General features: G+C 47.3%; 1 protein-coding gene across 1 annotated transcript; it reads right to left on the bottom strand.

The window, feature by feature from the left end:
- Positions 1–1358: 1358 nt before the first annotated feature.
- CDIPT (CDP-diacylglycerol--inositol 3-phosphatidyltransferase) lies at positions 1359–18528 on the bottom strand. The gene is made up of 6 exons (XM_068243799.1): positions 18433–18528; positions 14291–14425; positions 12739–12892; positions 12571–12652; positions 12404–12485; positions 1359–7675 (listed from the first exon to the last, which is right to left on the bottom strand). Exons 1-6 carry the CDS (start codon positions 18473–18475, stop codon positions 7515–7517), a joined length of 657 nt encoding a protein of 218 aa, XP_068099900.1. The 5' UTR covers positions 18476–18528; the 3' UTR covers positions 1359–7514.
- Positions 18529–18830: the final 302 nt, after the last annotated feature.

Below are 18830 nucleotides of genomic sequence, written 5' to 3'. Positions count from 1 at the left end.
ATCCTAACCCTTTCATAAGTAGATTGATCGCTAAGAAGTCTCCTGACCTCAGCCTCATAATTCTCTCTAGTCATTATGACAACATTTCCCCCCTTATCACTTTTTTTTATTACTATATTGGTATTATTCTGTAATTCTAATAGGGCCTGTCGCTCCTCCCTTGTTAAGTTGTCCCTGCCTTTTTTCTTCCAATCAATAGCTTTCAGATCCTCAGTTACCAAATCCATAAACATGGATAACTCCCAGGAGAGGAGAAAAGGACAGCGCTCCACAATAATAAATATATAAATTAGCACCAAGGCAGTATTGCACTATTTCCTGCTTTTTTACAGGGAAATCCTAGGCTCCTATTGGGAGGGCAGGATTGTGATCGCAACTTCGTTTGGTGGACTGGCATAAACATGGATAGGTACCTATTTGTGCTTAAAGGACTGTCCTTTTAAATTTTGGCGTAAACTTGATGTTCCAGGATGGACATAAAAGTCACGCTACCTCATCCCGACGTCACACGTCTGATGAAATCCTGATTGGATGAAACGCGTCACGTGCAGGTGACGCCGCCGCGACTGGTAGGCGTGGTTTTCCCCCCGTGCCTCCGCAACCTTCCTCCCAACATCGTAACGCTCCAGGGTCGGGTCGTACCAAGATCACATCTCCGCATATCGGAGCCTACTGGAGGAGAGAGCCGCCGCACCACTAGTCCCAGCCGGGTAGTGAGGAATCGCACGGCAGCCGGACTCCATAGGCTGCCCACGTGAGTGAATCACGGAATCATTCTAAAGCCTGTATGAGAAGCTGGTTGATGTTTGGGGAGGTTTGACACGCGCAAGTGTCAGTAATGGCTGCGTAAGTGTTATCTTACACAGAGGCGTGTTGGCAAGACACACGGGGGGAATCCGAAGATTTACACGCACCAAGTATTGTGGTGGTGATCACCAATTCAGCATAAGTTGGGCCTGAAGAGAAATTTATGCATGCAAGGATCCCCGTTACTATAGGGTGTGCACACCTATTAGGGACACATGCATCTAGCTCAGCTTAATTGCATTTGATTTTAAGGGGGGAAGGTTTTATACATAGTTGTTATAGTTGTTTCATTGTTATACGCATCAATAAATTTTGTACTAATTTTCCCTGAGCTCCCTTAAATCACATTTCTGATTAGATTGGAGTGCTTGCAGTGCAGGGTGAGGTTCCAGGCTGCATAATGAACACAGAGCAGAAGGTAAATGGAATTTGATTGTGTTTCTGACAGTCCCTCTTGAATGAATCTACTTTTCAATATTTAGTCTTCATGCTGACTGTAAGACCTTCCCTACAGAGACACAGACCACGGAATGAGCACAGACAGACAGGTGTGAGTGGTTACAGTAGATCTTTATTATATCACACAGTTCCTTGTACAGGAGGAATGATATACAGATATGCATTGGGGGAGGGGGGGAACTAACCAGAGCGTATCGCCCCAGAATTTAGCTCTAACGGAAAAGAAATATCACGTTTCCAACATTTACTCTGATGCCATCCAAAGAAATTCTTTCAGGAACACAGAGCTGGAATCTTATTGGCTGTTACAGGCTCCGCCCCTTGTTTCCCCCACCCCAGTTTTCTAGTCCAACCCTACGTGGTTATTCTGCTACGGCTCTACTAACACAACTGGACACAAATACACATATATAATCTCAGAGACACTGTATGTACCTGTAATATGGATACTGTTGGTCAGGAGCTGTGATTGGTTCATGGAATTCAATTGATTAACATATCTGGTCCAATAAAACAACAGATGTAGCAAGCACAGAGGCCCTGAAAGAGAACCTGTCACCTGCCCAGGATAATAATGCGGACAAGCGAGAGCACCGTTTGACCGTGTAAATACCTAAAACAATCCTCTCTGGGGAGGGCTGTGATCCTGAACAACACTATTCAAGAGGATTTTGACTGCTGTGATCTGGAACCCATTTCTGCCCTTTTTACCCGGTTGCGTAGTGGTTAGCGCCTTGTAGCGCCGGTCTGAATCCCAGCTAGAGCACTATCTGCACGGAGTTTGTATGTTCTCCCTGTGTCTGTGTGGGTTTCCTCCGGGCACTCCAGTATCCTCCAACATCCCCAAAAAATACTGATAAAGACTATGATGCACATATGACTATGGTAGGGATTAGATTGTGAGCCCCTCTGAGGGACAGGTAGTGGCAAGACAATATACTCTGTACAGTGCTGCGGAAGATGTTGGCGTTATATAAATAATATTAATAAAAAACTCCACCCCAACCCTGTCACACTGACCAATATCAGAGCTGAAGTGGTATCCGCAGCCTTTCATAGGAATATCTCCAAGTCACATCACCAGTGGCCACAGCAGACCATTACATGGCTGGAGGATGAGGCTTAGCCCCAAGTCTAAAGCACCATACACACGATCGATGTCGTAAATAAATAAAAAATAAAATGAGTGATCCCCAACGGTTTGTGACGTATGAATGAGGTCAACGACGCCACAACGATGGTCTGCCAATCGGATCACTACCAGAAAGGCGAAAATGAGGACCAGGAAGTGCAAAACCAATCAAAGCAGTGATCAAAATATGATTGCCCTTTTATAAATATCCTACCTACTGTCCCTGCGTACTCCTGTCTCTGTGTCCTTGGGTCTGTGTTTCTTGCTACTGCGCATGTGCGCAGCACGGACCGCTGAGACAGGAGGACAGGGCCAGTTAGCCGGGTGTGTGCACACAAGCGGCCATTGCGAGCGCGGCCGGTGGGTGCGCGCACATGTGCACTGTCATGCGGAGGTGGTGGCGTTAGGAAACCGACCTAAAGCCCTTTTGGGGGGGCGGCATTATAAAAATCATATTTTCAAAAGTGGAGAATCTCCCCTTTTATAAATAGACTCTATGCGAGTACAGATAATAATAATCCGAATATTTGTATAGTGCCTTTCTCCTGTCGGACTCAAAGCATTCAAAAGCTACAGCCTCTGGCTAAGGAGGCCACCCTGCAGTGTAAGGGAGTCTTGTCCAAGGATTCCTTACTGAATACATACTGACCCTAGCCAGGATTCAGACTCTGGTCTCCCATGTCAAAGGCAGAGCCCTTAGCCAGCACACTATCCAGACACTCGCCAAGACAATGGATTTATACAGAAGCTCGGAGGTGACAGTCTCTCTACAGCCGAGGACACATGGCCAAGCCTCTGTACAAGCTATGGTCATCAGACAATGAATCCATAATAATAACACGTCTTTCCATTCATCATTGTAATGATCCCTGAGTGTGATCTCTGATTATTCCCAGAAGCCTCTGCAGAGCTGAGGGCATCGCTGCTGTACAGGGGTAGCAGACAAAGGGGGTGACTTACACAAGGCCTGATTCACTAGAGACATCTCTGGGGTGGAGATCAGATGTGGCCCTCAATATCTCACCTGGATCTATCAGAAATCTCCTCACTGCAGGCGACTCTCACAGAACTGTATAACCGTTTTTTTCACTGACGTTTCAGCAATTCTTACTATAGTTTGATATGACCCAAGCAAAGGCTGCAAACCTTTTCCAAGGTATGCCCGGTCCCCAGTTCAGTTATGCTGCCTGAAAGCAATGAGGGTTTTATGGGGTGGACTAGAGAAAAACGTCCCCTAGTAATATCACGGCACAATACAGTATTAGTAATTGAATGTAATAATTTCCTTTTGTGTGAAAGACAGCACCCATAATGCACCTCACCAGGACGAGGTCAAAGCTACACTAGTCATACCATATTAGCCTCTGTGAGCCACTTATGCATCCAGAGCATTTAGTTAACAGCCTATAGTAGCACGCTGTTTTATTTTGAAATGTACATCTTCCTGGTGATGTCATATTTTCTGTTAGGCTCCACCCCTTCATCATATCTTCTGCTGTGGAAGCGTGGTGTCCACCCAGGATCTCTTTCCCCTGGTACTGACCTCCCCTCCATTGACATGTGCCTGCCCCTGCTTCCATGCAACTTCCTCCCTGGCCCATGGATTAATGGAAAGGGCAGCTAGACATATTAGAACAACTTCCGCCTGCACTGTAGAGCGGACCTGATCAGGCTCCACAAGGCGCACTTTGTTCGGTGTCCCAGCAATGGAATCCGCTAGTATGCCTGTGCGAGCCGCTAACAAGCCCTTGCCGGCTGACTTTTTTTTTGGGGGGGGGGGGGCGCTGCATCGGAGGTGCTAAGGAGGACGAGGGAATCCTAAATAAAGCTATAGAATAGAAAATAAAAATATGAGACTATTATTTGCAATCCAATGTTCTATTTATTACCCATACTACGCATACAATTCATTGGTCCATATGCAATTAACTTTTTCACCTGAGTTATCTCCTAGGAGATAATTTTTATCTTCTCTTAAAAATAAAATTTTAAAATTTCAGCATTCTACCATTGAAAAAATACCCAAAAGTTGTTGAAAGAATACTATCAAATTTATTTTGAGTATTTTCTTGCTAGCTGGTGGCTTAACCTCCCTGGCGGTAAGCCCAAGCTGAGCTCGGGCTATGCCGCACAGGGGGAGATCTCAGCCCCTGGTGGGGCGATTTGTGTGCTGTAAAGTGCTGTGCGCGTAGCCAGCACTTTGCTAGCTGTGCGCACAGCTTGATCGCCGCCGCTCTGCGGTGATCGGCCGCACGCAGCGGCGAGAGAGGCCCCCCCCCCCCCGCCAGAGCCCTGCGCTGCCCGGACCAATAAGTTCCGGGCAGCGCTATGGGCTGGATCGGGTGTGCCTGACGTCAGGACGTCGGCTGACGTCCATGACGTCATCTCGATCGTCGCCATGGCGACAGGAGAAGCCAAACAGGGGAACGCGTTATATACGCGTTCCCCTGTTTGCTATAGATGCCGGCGACGATCGCACTAGAGGGACACATGCGCCCTCTAGTGGTGTTTCATGTAGCTACCACTCTGAAACAAAACAAAAAAAAAAGTTGCATCCTGTTTTTTATCATCCTACAAGTTCCAAAAGCTATTCTAATGTGTTCTGGCTTACTGCAGCACTTTCTACTATCACTGTCTCTGTAATAAATCAATGTATCTTTCCCCTGTCAGACTTGTCGGCCTGTGTCTGGAAGGCTGCCAAGTTCTTCAGTGTTGTGGTTCTGCTATGAACTCCCCCTTCCAGGCCCCTCTATGCACACTGCCTGTGTATTATTTAGATTAGGGCAGCTTCTCTCTTCTCTCTTATCTTTTACAAGCTGGATAAATCGTTCTCTGAGCTGGCTGGGCTTTCACATACTGAGGATTACAGACAAGGGCAAAGCTGTTTGCAGGAAGAAACGAGCAGCCTGAAACTTCAGTGCATGGGGGAAAGAAACACACAAATGATCTCTTGAGATTAGAAAGGAAGGGTGTATACAGCCTGCTTGTGTATGGATGTATTTTCTATGTGTGGACATACTGTACATCAACCTACTTCCTGTTTTGGTGGCCATTTTGTTTGTTTATAAACAAAAAACTTTTTAAAACTGTTTTTAACCACTTTTAATGCGGCGAGGAGCCGCGAAATTGTGACAGAGGGTAATAGGAGATGTCCCCTAACGCACTGGTATGTTTACTTTTGTGCGATTTTAACAATACAGATTCTCTTTAAAAGACATTTTATGAAAAAAGTTTTGAAAATATCACTTAGGTGAAAACTCAGGTTTATTTTCCTTTCCCATTTGCTTTACATAATGGGATTTTCAAGTTTAAGTAGCACAGTTTAGTTGTAGCTTTAGGAGTTAGCGGATGGTGGGCCTGGATGCGTTTGTGTGGTCTGGTTCCCCCTTACCATTCTCAAGAGATGCAGGGTGGGTGTTTTAACTCTTACAAGCAGACATAATCACATTCAATTATGTTCTGTGTTAATGAAGAACGTTATTCCTATAAAAACGGGTCGTTTTTCAACAAACAACAGGTTCCCTATGCTGTATAATGACATTACACCCAGAGATGTCTCAGTAAATTAGGCCAGTCTGGACGTGGGGATTTCAGTGCAATATTGTCATACAGAACCTGTGGTCAGGAAAAACATTAAGTTACATACTTACCTCAGTAGTGGGAAGTAGAGGATGACCCAGGGGCTCCCTGGATTCCCTTTCAGCCCATTTTTCCAGTGCAGGGCCCCTGTATAGTATTCAACAGAAGCTTACATGCAGGGAGGAAAAAAAGCAATGCAGGAGCAGCATCGTTCTGAGCATGTGCAGACCTTACTCGCACATGCCCAGACTGGCTGTGCTTATCCATAGCCTGCAGAGCAGCCAGAAGATGAAGAGGGAACCAGTGCTACAACGGTGGACTGTAGGAGGAGCTACCACCACTGAGGGAAGTCTCTAACTTCACCCCTCCTTCCCATTACAGGTTTACTTTAAAGGATAACTGAAGTGAGAGGGATATGGAGGCTGCCATATTTATTAAATTTTTAAACAATGCACATTGCCTGGCTATCCTGCCTCAAATACTTTTATCCAAAGACCCTGAACAAGCATGCAGAACAGGTGCTCCGACTAAAGCCTGACAAGATTAGCTGCATGCTTGTTTCTGGTGTGATTCAGACACTACTTCAGACAAAAAGGTCAGCAGGGCTGCCAGGCAACTGGTGTTGGTTAAAAGGAGATAAATATGCTGCCTCCATATACTTCTCACTTCAGTTGTCCTTTAACATCAAGTTTTCACTTTGCACGGCTCCTTACTAATCTCCTCATAGAAAGCAGTTCCTATTCCAGACTTACACCTGTATGAAGGGTCTGAGGACAGTATATGTAATACTATACAGGCTTGGACAGGCAGAATCCGTATTCCACATCCCACTACATAGTGTCTAAACTTCTACAAAATCCCCAGCAGGCCGGCCACCAGGGGGCTCCACCATTTATAACGGAAATAATTTTTTCAAGCGCACCATGCTGCCAATGTGAGCCTAGAAAACAGCCATTCTTGCTGCAAAGGCTTCTGGGAGCAGAACCAGGCGCCATTTTGATCTTGTTTTTTCATAATTACTTTTAAATTAAATATACAATAAAAAAATATGTTCCCTTATTGATGCACAAATCTTAGACACACAAAACACGAAAACTTAAAAACCAACTTAAAGCAAGACAGTATATACTAAATACAAAAAAAAAAAAAAAAAAAAACGAAACCCAAACATTTTAAATAGTAAAAGAGTGAATGATGAGTGACTTGAGTATTGAATGATGAAGATTAACATTCTAAATTAGATTTTTTTTTTTTACCGGTTGCCCTCAAAATGATCCCTGTAAACTGTATTGATTGGATATTTGGTGTGGTCAGCAGGTGGCGCTAGCTAACACTTGACAATCTCTAGGCAGGAAGTGCAGGACTCACTCTGGAGGTTTCGGCGCGGCGCTCCAGGGAAGGCAGTCGACGCAGTGCTCCAGGGAAGGCGGTCTTGGGGAGGTTTGAGGGTACAGTGTCTTGCAGATACAGCGTAAGAATTAACACTTGGAGGTAATACATTATACCACCATACCGCTGGATTCTACGCAACCTCCCCTCACTTCTTCTTGGCGCGTTCGGCACGGTCCAGGGCGGCCATATTGCAGGAGGCGGTGATCAGGTGCAGGAGGCTAATGCCGGATTTCACCAGGGAAATAGGACAGCTGATCCAGAGGATGAGACGAAATACGCCCACAGCTCCGAGGGGCCCCAACGCCACTACGGAGAGAGGAACAGGGATCAGAATGAGCAACTATAGAGACTAATTTATAGGGATTATTTCTTTTTTATGATTATGTTAAAGAGAAATTCCATCTTCCTTATAAGATTTCCATGGCTATAGATGATTGCTACACAAGTCACTCTCCATTTTAATTCTATTAAAAATATTTCCATACGTCTCAGATAAATGTGTTCCTTTAAAGGTTACCTAAAGTGACAAGAGACAATAAAAACAACATTTCTATATTGCACTTTTCTCCCAGCGGGCTCAAAGCACCAGAGCTGCAGCCACTAGGGCGCACTCTATAGGCAGTAAAAGTGGTAGGGAGTCTTACCCGAGGACTCCTTACTGAATAGGTACTAGCTTACTCAACAGGAAGAGACGAGATTTGATCGAAGGCAGAGGCAGAGCCCTTAACCAGTACACTTTCCAACCGCTGCTAGTGAAATAAAAGTGGACAGCTTAACTTACCTGGGGCTTCTTTCAGTGCACTGCAGTCGCTCTGCGCCCTCGCCGTTACTACTGTGCTCCAATCAGCAGCTGTGACCCTCTGAAAGCTAACTGACTGAGCCAGTTGTGGGTTACTGCGCAAGCGTACATCAAAGGATGTATGGGCAGTTCGACCAAGAGACAGATCTGTTTCCTGTCCTTACACCGCATGCCGATTCCCAATCAATTTCAACATAAAACCTCTCAGGAATCGGCCTTGTGACTCCGTACCTGATGTCTCCCCAAGGAGGAGGAGCTCCCACCCATCTCTGCTCCCGAGGAGGAGGAGCTCCCACCCATCTCTGCTCCCGAGGAGAAGGAGCTCCCACCCATCTCTGCTCCCAAGGAGGAGGAGCTCCCACCCATCTCTGCTCCCGAGGAGGAGAAGCTTCCATCCAGCTCTGCTCCCGAGGAGGAGGAGCTTCCACCCATCTCTGCTCCCGAGGAGGAGGAGCTTCCACCCATCTCTGCTCCCGAGGAGGAGGAGCTTCCACCCATCTCTGCTCCCGAGGAGGAGGAGCTTCCACCCATCTCTGCTCCCGAGGAGGAGGAGCTTCCACCCATCTCTGCTCCCGAGGAGGAGGAGCTTCCACCCATCTCTGCTCCCGAGTAGGAGGAGCTTCCACCCATCTCTGCTCCCGAGTAGGAGGAGCTTCCACCCATCTCTGCTCCCGAGTAGGAGGAGCTTCCACCCATCTCTGCTCCCAAGGAGGAGGAGCTTCCACCCATCTCTGCTTCCCGAGGAGGAGGAGCTTCCACCCATCTCTGCTTCCCGAGGAGGAGGAGCTTCCACCCATCTCTGCTTCCCGAGGAGGAGGAGCTTCCACCCATCTCTGCTCCTGAGGAGGAAGAGCTTCCACCCATCTCTGCTCCCAAGGAGGATGAGCTTCCACCCATCTCTGCTCCCAAGGAGGAGGAGCTTCCACCCATCTCTGCTCCCAAGGAGGAGGAGCTTCCACCCATCTCTGCTCCCAAGGAGGAGGAGCTTCCACCCATCCCTGCTCCCAAGGAGGAGGAGCTCCCACATGCTCTGCACTAATCGTATATATATATTTTTTTTCCAACAACCACATTCTATTGTGACGTTAAATAAAAGTACAAAAGCAAAACAAAGATAACTGCAAAGTTGACAAAAAAAAGCTATGAAATATCACAGAACACAATATACTCATATCACTACTTGTCCATGATGCTAACAGCTATCATTAGGTGGTGTTACTGCCTTTCAGACAACATGTGAATAGTAATGTGTGTCAGCTGATCCACGCAGCAGCACAAAACGATCTCAAGAAAACGTTTCCAATCACAGTTATGTAAAATTTGTACTTTGTATCAGAGCTCCACCTGCTGGTCCACTTTTGCATTTTCCTTACAAGGACCACTATCGAGAAAATAGGAAAAATGTAAATACATGTAAACACATACCAATAAAAAGTTAGTTTCTTCCAGAGTAAAATGAGCCATAAATGACTTTTCTCCTATGTTGCTGTCACTTACAGTAAGTCATAGAAATCTGACAGAACGACAGGTTTTGGACTAGCCCATCTCCTCATGGGGATTCTCAGGGTTTTCTTTCTTTTCAAAAGTACTCAGTAAATGGCAGTTTCTCTGTCCAACTGCTAAAAAGTGTGCAGTAAGCACAGAGGGTGGCCAGCATCTTTGTATAAATTTTTTTCAAGGAATGTTTTAATAAAGAATAAAGGTCATACTGAGAATCCTCCATGAAGAGATGGGCTAGTCCAAAGCCTGTCAGATTTATATTTCCTACTGTAAAGGCTCATACACACATCAGACCATAGTCTTTGGAAAATGAAAGATCACAGACCAATGTTACTCCCTTTCATGTAGTATGAGAGCCATACCTACACAGTCTATTCTATTGAGCTGAACTCCCCATCAGATAAAAATCTTTGTAAGATGCTGCACACAAAGATGCTGTACACATGCAACAGATCAGTATCTGCAAAACATCAGTTCCTACAAAATGCATTCATAGTCTATGATATCTGCAGATCCTCATACACACCTTTTTAACAGACATTCATCTGCAGATCAGATCCACCAGGATGGATTTTCAGATCTGCAGATGATTAATCTGCAGATGAATGTCAGTTAAATAAGGCGTGTATGAGGATCTGTAGATCTCATAGACTATGAATGCATTTTGCAGGAACGGATCTTTTGCAGATACTGATCTGTTGCATGTGTACAGCATCTGTGAGTGCAGCATCTTGCACAGATTTTTATCTAATGGGGAGTTCAGCTCAATAGAATAGACTGTGTAGGTATGGCTCTCATACTACATGGAAGGGGGTAACATTGGTCTGTGATCTTTCATTTTCCAAAGACTATGGTCTGATGTGTGTATGAGCCTTAAAGGGACACTTAAGTCAAACAAAAAAAATGAGTTTTACTCACCTGGGGCTTCCAATAGCCCCCTGCAGCTGTCCGGGGCCCTAGCCGTCTCCATCCGATCCTCCTGGCCCCGCCGGCAGCCACTTCCTGTTTCGGTGACAGGAGCTGACAGGCTGGGGACGCGAGTGATTCTTCGCGTTCCCAGACACATTAGCACCCTCTATGCTGCTATACGGTATATGATATATGCTATAGCAGCATAGATGGCGCTATTGTGGCCAGGAACGCGAAGAATCCCTCGCGTCCCCAGCCTGTCAGCTCCTGTCACCGAAACAGGAAGTGGCTGCCGGCGGGGCCAGGAGGATCAGAGGGAGACCGCGAGGGCACCGGACAGCTGCAGGGGGCTATTGGAAGCCCCAGGGGAGTAAAACTCATTTTTTTTGTTTGACTTAAGTGGCCCTTTAGGTGACAGCAACATAGGAGAAAGGCAATTTAGGACTCATTTTAATCTGGAAGAAACGTACTACTTATTTGAATGTGTTCACATATATTTTAAAATTTTACAATTTTCGTGATAGTGGTCCTTTACAGGGAACCTGAGATGAAAGAACAGAACATTTTCAGACTTATAGAATTACTCCTCTGTACCAGTTACTGGTCTGAGTCATGCTTATGTGCTTTGAGTCCTATGGGAGAAAAGTGCTTTACAAATGCTATTTGTTGTTGATGAAAGGAGTCTCAGGTTCCACACTCACCCGGGGCTTCCTCCAGCCAGCTTGCTTCCTTGCTGTCCCCCCAGGTGGCTCCTGTCCCCAGAGGACGGCCCAGTACTGTGGCCGAGTCACGCTTTGTAGCGTACGCCGCCTGGAGTGTTCAGGGCCTGAGAACACTGCTGCTCATTCGTTTGTTACAAGTTACCTCAATGAAAATCTATGGCTGCTCTAACCAGGCCTGTGGAGTCGATACAAAAATCATCCGACTCCAACTCCGACTCCTCAGTTTATGAAACCTCCGACTCTAGGTACCCAAAATGGCTCCAACTCCTCGACTCCTTAGTCTAATACTTACTAGGGCTGTACATTTTGTACAAAAATCATCCAACTCCGACTCCTCAGTTTATGAAACCACCGACTCCGACTCCAGGTACCCAAAACGGCTCCAACTCCTCGACTCCTTAGTCTAATACTTACAAAAATCATCCAACTCCGACTCCTCAGTTTATGAAACCTCCGACTCCGACTCTAGGTACCCAAAATGGCTCCAACTCCTCGACTCCTTAGTCTAATACTTACTAGGGCTGTACATTTTGTACAAAAATCATCCAACTCCGACTCCTCAGTTTATGAAACCACCGACTTTGACGTCAGGTACCAAAAATTGCTCCGACTCCTTGACTGACTCCACAGCCCCGGATCTAACGCTACTTCTGTTGATAAAAAGAGGTTGTGGACGGCAATCTGCTGTGCCACTCTAATGCTGGGGATACACTGTACGTTTCTGTACCGTGTATCGACCAGCTGATCCGGCCAGCTGCCCCGATCATGCCGCTCGACCTGCGCCCGCTCGATTCCCGCTGGCGGACAATGGCAGGGAATCGCGCGGTGATAAGGAGCGCCGGCTGGGACGAGCGGGGATGCGCTGGCTCGATCCGGGGCGAAAAAAACGAGCCGTGTATGCCCGGCATAAGATTGGAGCAATGGATTGTTATCTCAGGTTATAGTATGGCGACCACAACACGGATCATCAGGGAACATAATTTGATCATTGTTTTATAAATTTAACATTATTAAAGTGGTAATCAGATGTGAAAATTGTAGTGAAAAAAATCACTGGTCTTTCATAACTAGACTCTATGATCCTAACACAGCACACAGCCCCACCTGCTGGTCCCTCGGTGAAGTGCAGCAGATACAGCATGCAGTAGAAGAGCTCGTTGCCAGCACACATGGAGAACAGGACAGGCTGCAAGAAAACAGACAAGTATGAGAAATGTGATCACCGGCATCCACTAACAGTGCAACAGGCAGGGCCCACTGTGTGGACATACCCGGGAGGTGTAATACAGCCGCAGGATGGGGTTACCAGACAGGTCAATGGTCTTGTGGCTGTCACTTCCTTTCAGGGTGGAGCTGGTGGAGGAAACAGAAACAGACGTTAGCGGGAGCTACATATCCCCCATGGGGCGATTTCCTGGATAACCAGTAGGTGGCGCTACCTGTGCAGGTGCAGCCAGTGACTGGCAATGTCCAGGCTCATGCTCAGCTGGAAGAGCAGAGTGCATGATGGGTAGAGGAGGGACAGGTTGACCAGGAGACACATGGTGGCACAGCGATCTGTCAGCATGTCCAGCATAGCACCAAACTTGGTTCCTGGAGAGACAAACACAGAGCAAAAAGCGATTTCAGTACCCTCAGTCCACAGAAGGATTGATGTAGTGCCATCCACCATTAACCAGACCAACCATTACACGGGTACAGCCCTAATCTCACCACCAAGTATGGTCTACAGTGCACCCCATTGGTATACAGACATCCATACCTGTTTACGCCCTTCCACATGGCCAGATTTACAGCTCAAGAGCCTATAGGCACATAAGCTTTGGTGCCCTAATCTCCGCCCTTTAACACAAGCCACACCCCTCAAATCACACCCCTTTTCTTATTAAATAAAACCACACAAGGTAATGTAGATATTACCAAAGACAAATAGCCAGATATGCCCCTCTCCCCTCCCCTATAGTCAGATGTGCCCCCTGTAGGTAGGGAGATGTGCCCCCTCTTCCTACCCCCTATAAATAGTCAGATGTGCCCAGCCCCCAGCCCAGTATAGCAGTTAGTACCACCCCTCTTCAGAGTGGTGAGCGAAGCTTTGAGAAGAAACCCATCCAGTCCCACCGTCCCAGCATGACATCACTCCACAGTAGCAGTGTGCCCAGCTTAAAGTGAATGTTTACCAAGTTAAAAATAAAAAAGTCAGATACTCACCTACGGAGAGGGAAGACTCGGTCCTAATGAGCCTTCCCTCTCCTCTCCCGGTCCCGCGCAGGATCCCCCGTGGCAGTATTCGACCAGTTCGGTCAAATACTGCCACTTCCGCAGCCGAAGGGAGCTTTCGGAAGCCTTCAGGAGCACTCGGGCTCCCGAAGATGGGCCGCTCCACACTACGCATGCGCGAGCGCCCTCTATACGCACTCGCGCGTGCGTAGTATGGAGCGGCCCGTCCTCGGAAGCCCGAGTGCTCCCGAAGACCTCCGAAGTCCCTGCAGCGGCGGACGCGTACGGGGGAGCCAGCGCAGCACCGAGGGCACCGGGAGAGGAGAGGGAAGGCTCATTAGGACTGAGCCTTCCCTCTCCTTAGGTGAGTATCTGACTTTTTTGTTTTTAAATTGGTAAATACTGGCTTAAATCTCCTTAGTAACAGCGGTATCTGCCATGTGACGCACGCACTCGCTGTTAACGAGGAGAGGGCGCTGGGGGTGCTGCTGTGGAGACATGTCACACTGGAACGTCGGGGCCTGGTGAGCTTCTTCTCTCCAACACTCTGCTCGCTCACAGAGGCAGAAGGAAGGAGAAGTGGGAGCACATTGGGCTCCCAGTGAGCCGTCGTTCAGCCAGTAGCCGCCTGTAGGCACGAGCCTACAGTGCCTACTGGTAAATCCGACCCTCCCCTTCCAGTAACTACATTTGCATCCATATCTTTTCAACCCCTTCCAGTAACATCATTTGTACCTCTAATAATTATGCCTGTACCAGTGTCCCTGGTCTCACCTTGGTTAAGTGCTCTAGCCGCATGTCCATCAAAGGCGTCCAGCAGGCCACTGAGCAGGTAGAAGGTGGAGGCCACCAGGGGTGAGGTTGGCATGAAATAAAATGCCACAAAGGCAAAAATGATCCGGGCATAGCCTGAAGAAGAGAAAAGAGGAGAGGAGATATTATCTGAGCCTTGTGGCTACCACATGACAGAGGGGGCAGAGAGCAGAGGTATGGAGAGTGCAGACTGGAGTACTTGTGGCCACCAGGCTGGTACTAATGATACAGACAGCACAAAACACACATGCATTACAGACAAATAAAATGCAATAAAAAATAATAATAATAATAATATTGCAGCGTTTGTCAAGCGGAATGGACGATAAATGATTTTGTTTTATTTAGTACAGTATTTATATAGCGCCTACATATTATGCAGCGCTGTACAGAGTATATAGTCTTGTCACTAACTGTCCCTCAAAGGAGCTCACAATCTAATCCCTACCATAGTCATATGTCTATGTCTGTATTGTGTAGTGTAGTGTAGTGTATCGTAGTCTAGGGCCAATTTAGGGGAAGCCAGTTAACTGATCTGTATGATTTGGGGAAATTGCAGTGGAGGCGGTAACCCATGCAGACACCGGGAGAACATACATACTGTGCAGATCTGGGATTCAAAACGGAGACCCAGCGCTGCAAGGTGAGAGCACTAACCACTATGCCACCGTGCTGCCCATAAGTGATATGTAATTATGAAAAAGGTTCACTAAATACAATAGAAATCCCCCAGCAACATGCCTAAATCAGCATCCTTACAGTCAAGTGGAATGTTTTAACCACTTAACGACCGCCTAACGCCGATAGGCGTCGGCAGGTCTTAAGTGGTTTTCCATGGAACTTTCCATGTCAGTTCACAGAGGCTGTCTCCGTGAACAGCCGGAGAGCCGCCAATCGCGGCTCGCCGGCAAAATGTAAACACGCGGGGAAGAAATCCCCGCTGTTTACATCATACGGCGCTGCTGCGCAGCAGCGCCGTAAGGCAGATCGGCGATCCCCGGCCTCTGATTGTCCGGGGATCGCCGGAGGGAGACGGAGGGAGAGGACGGGAGGGCGGATAACGCTGCGGAGGGGGGCTTTGAGGAGCCCCCCCCCCCCCCCTGCAAATCAGTTATAGCCGGCGGCGATCAGACCCCCCCAGCAGGACATTCCCCTAGTGGGGAAAAAAGGGGGCGAGTCTGATCGCCCTGCTGCCAACACGATCTGTGCTGTGGGCTAAAAAGCCCACGCAGCACAGACAAGGGGAAAATCCCCTGGTCCTTAAAGTGAACCTCCAGACTAAAAATCGACTCAGCAGCACTGAACAGGCCTGGTGTTTCTTTAAAGAGAACCCTAGGTGTGTTTAAAGAATGTTATCTGCATACAGAGGCTGGATCTGCCTATACAGCCCAGCCTCTGTTGCTATCCCAAACCCCCCTAAGGTCCTCCTGCACTCTGCAATCCCTCATAAATCACAGCCGTGCTGTGAGGCTGTGTTTACATCTGTAGTGTCAGTCTCAGCTGCTCCCCCGCCTCCTGCATAGCTCCAGTCCCTGCCCCCGTCCCTTCCCTCCAATCAGCAGGGAGGGAAGGGATGCAGGCAGGGAGGGAAGGGATGCAGGCAGGGACCGGAGTTCTGCAGGAGGCGGGGAGAGCAGCAGACTGACCCTATAGAGATAAACACAGCCAGCTCTGACAAGCTGTTTGTCAGCAGCATGGCTGTGATTTATGAGGGATTGCAGAGTGCAGGGGGACCTTAGGGGGGTTTGGGATAGCAACAGAGGCTGGGCTGTATAGGCAGATCCAGCCTCTGTATGCAGATAATATTCTTCAAACCCACCTCGGGTTCTCTTTAACAGTTTCACAGCATCAGAACTTTGTTTCTCTTATACAAACCTCATTTTTAGCTGCATAGAAAAAAACTGCCCGGGCATTTTCCCCCTGATGCTGTGCAAAGCATGATGGGATTTCTGATGTTGTTGCTCTCGTTCTGCTGTTTTGGTGCAATTTTTTTTTCTTCTACATTTTGAATTTGACATTTGAAGCCTAGCGTGTGCAGCTGGGAGGGGTTATCAGGACACAGGACAGTTGGAACTGGGTCTCCTGCTCCCTGTCATCTTTCAACCAAAAAGATGGCTGCCCCCATGACAAAGATGGCAGCCCCATGAATAACAAACATTTGCCTGTTCTTTTAAAACAAGGTGGGTAAGAGATTATATTACCTACCTATTCTAATTAACATAACTAATGTAACTTAATAACAGTATGTTTGTTTAGGCTGAAGTTCCCCTTTAAGTGGTTAACTCAGCTAGTGAATCCGAGTTGACGTAGGCATTGCACTAGATATTAGATCAGCTGTTAAGTTTGTGTGATTTGGGGTAGTGTACTTGTATGAAGCAGGTATCTTTTTTTTCCTTTTTGAGCTGCATTAAGCCCATAGTCATGAGCTAAGAGTAACATGGAACTAGAGCTGCTATGAAAAATTGGTAACTCTACGTTTGAAAGGCTAAAAAAATAAATAAAGGCATTTTTGCATCTAGGTGGTAGCCAGCTGCCTGCTTTTCCTATAAGAAAATCAAATTCAAAACTATGGTAAGTACCTTGATGGCAAATTCATATAAAACTTACTTTATTAATCATCTGCACACTGCCAGCCATTTAATGCCTTAAAGTGTACTCAAGGCAGATGGGGGGGGGGGGCATATGAGACACAGAGGCAGGTTCCCTGATCTATGCCATCCCTCTGTGTCCCCTCCACGCTGCTCTCAGCCTCCCTGTGACCCCCCGAGGTTGCCAACATGCAGCTTGTCACCAATATCTTGGAAAAAAGGCATCCCCTGCAGGAGAGGCTCTCCTGCAAAATGCCCACTCTGGGCATCAGGAACACCCCCTCCCTCCTCTCAATGGCCCTTCGCCTCCTGTCCCCCACCCATCCCCGCCTTTCTGAGCTCTGTGCTTCTCGGATAAGAGCACAGAGCTCTGACCCCCGTGTTTACTCTGTGAACTCTGTTTTCCTTCCACATCCCATAAATTAATTGGATTGATCTTCAAATTCCAAATTGGCCCTAAACTACCATGAACATTTGACTATGGCAGTGATTAGAGTGTGAGCTCCTCTGAGGACAGCGTGTAATATGACTATGTACTCTGTAATGTGCTGCAGAAGATGTCACTGCTATATAAATACATAATAATAATATGGTAGGACATTAGACTATGACTATGGTAGGATTAGAGTGTGAGCTCCTCTGAGGACAGTCAGTGACATGACTCTGTAAAGTGCTGCAGAAGGTGTCACTGCTTAACAAACAGTGTTGTCAACTCCTCAGTAAGGAAAGTAGCTATTGGCTGTCCTAGAAGTCGCTGGATGACGTCATCACATAATTTGCATAACAGCTCCGCCCCGACCCCACCCTAGATGACGTCATCACGTAATTTGCATAACGGCTCCACCCCCGACTCTCTCTGACTCAAGTAGCAGCGCCGATCAGCACCTCTTACGGCTCCACCCCAACACATCATGATCCAGCAACTGGCTCACACCAGCAACTTGCAAGAGCGCCTGCGATGGAAGCAGGAAGGGGCTACTGTGAGTGACGTCCCTGGCAACTTAGTCTCCCAAGTCTCCAATAACAGGAGACAAAAAGGCGCCAGATTTGTCGCTAGTAGCTTTTTTTAAAAACTGTCGCTAGAGGGGTGTCAAATGTCGCTAAATATAGCGACAAAGTAGCTAAGTTGGCAACACTGTTAACAAATAGAGAATTATTATTGTGATACAGGACTGATATAAGTAATAGAATTATGGATCTTCCTCTCATATGACTACTGTAGGGAGGTCTATAACCACCATTATTCCTGAAGGGTGGATTACACTTTTGGAATTGGAAGTATTATACTGCTGTCACTATGAAGGAAGGATAGGATGATGCTATATTAATCGTGTGAATAGGTGTGTATATAGCATACAATATATACTCACTGCAGCTGCTGTAAGAACTGTGCTTTATGGGCCATATTATAATATAATAATTAGTGTGGTGAGAACAACCCCCAGGCAGCCCCCTCCCCCAGTGCTGCCCCCATATCCTCAGTCTCGCCATTCAGTCTCCCCCCAGCCCCCTCACCGATCAGGTTGGGCACGAATAGGAAAATATTCTCCTCCGCCATCTTGGTTTGTGACGTCAGCGGGCGGACTCCGCACCTTGACAACCAGCGGTGGATCAGCGAGCGCTGGAAGGGACAGAACGCCTTCCTCTGCTGGGAGAGAGCGCGCAGCGCAGAGAGCTCAGGAGGAGCGCGCCTGGTGTATGGCGACACCTGGTGGCCTTCCTCTGCATAGGAAGATGCATTAGCAATAAAAAGCTGCTGCTGCATAGATCATTCTGCATCCATTACATCTAAAAAAAAAACCTCAGTGGGGGAATTTTCTGGATTGTCCCGATTGTATAGTATGTTGAGCTGCTCATGTATCTATGCTGCTCATTATAGTAGGTTTTGTACATTGTACAGCGCTATGGAAGAT

The sequence above is a fragment of the Hyperolius riggenbachi genome, chromosome 7 (genome assembly GCF_040937935.1).
Source record: "Hyperolius riggenbachi isolate aHypRig1 chromosome 7, aHypRig1.pri, whole genome shotgun sequence".
NCBI classification, from domain to species: Eukaryota; Metazoa; Chordata; class Amphibia; order Anura; family Hyperoliidae; genus Hyperolius; species Hyperolius riggenbachi.
This window is presented reverse-complemented; position numbering and strand designations above follow the sequence as displayed.

What these genes read in the sequence shown, in the direction of transcription:
- CDIPT (XM_068243799.1), bottom strand. Translation starts at nt 18,475, where the DNA reads ATGGCGGAGGAGAATATTTTCCTATTCGTGCCCAACCTGATCG. An exon ending in ATTCGTGCCCAACCTGATCG is followed by an intron (nt 14,426 to 18,432) that starts GTGAGGGGGCTG and finishes TCTCTTCTTCAG; the next exon opens with GCTATGCCCGGATCATTTTT. An exon ending in GGCTAGAGCACTTAACCAAG is followed by an intron (nt 12,893 to 14,290) that starts GTGAGACCAGGG and finishes TTGTCTCTCCAG; the next exon opens with GAACCAAGTTTGGTGCTATG.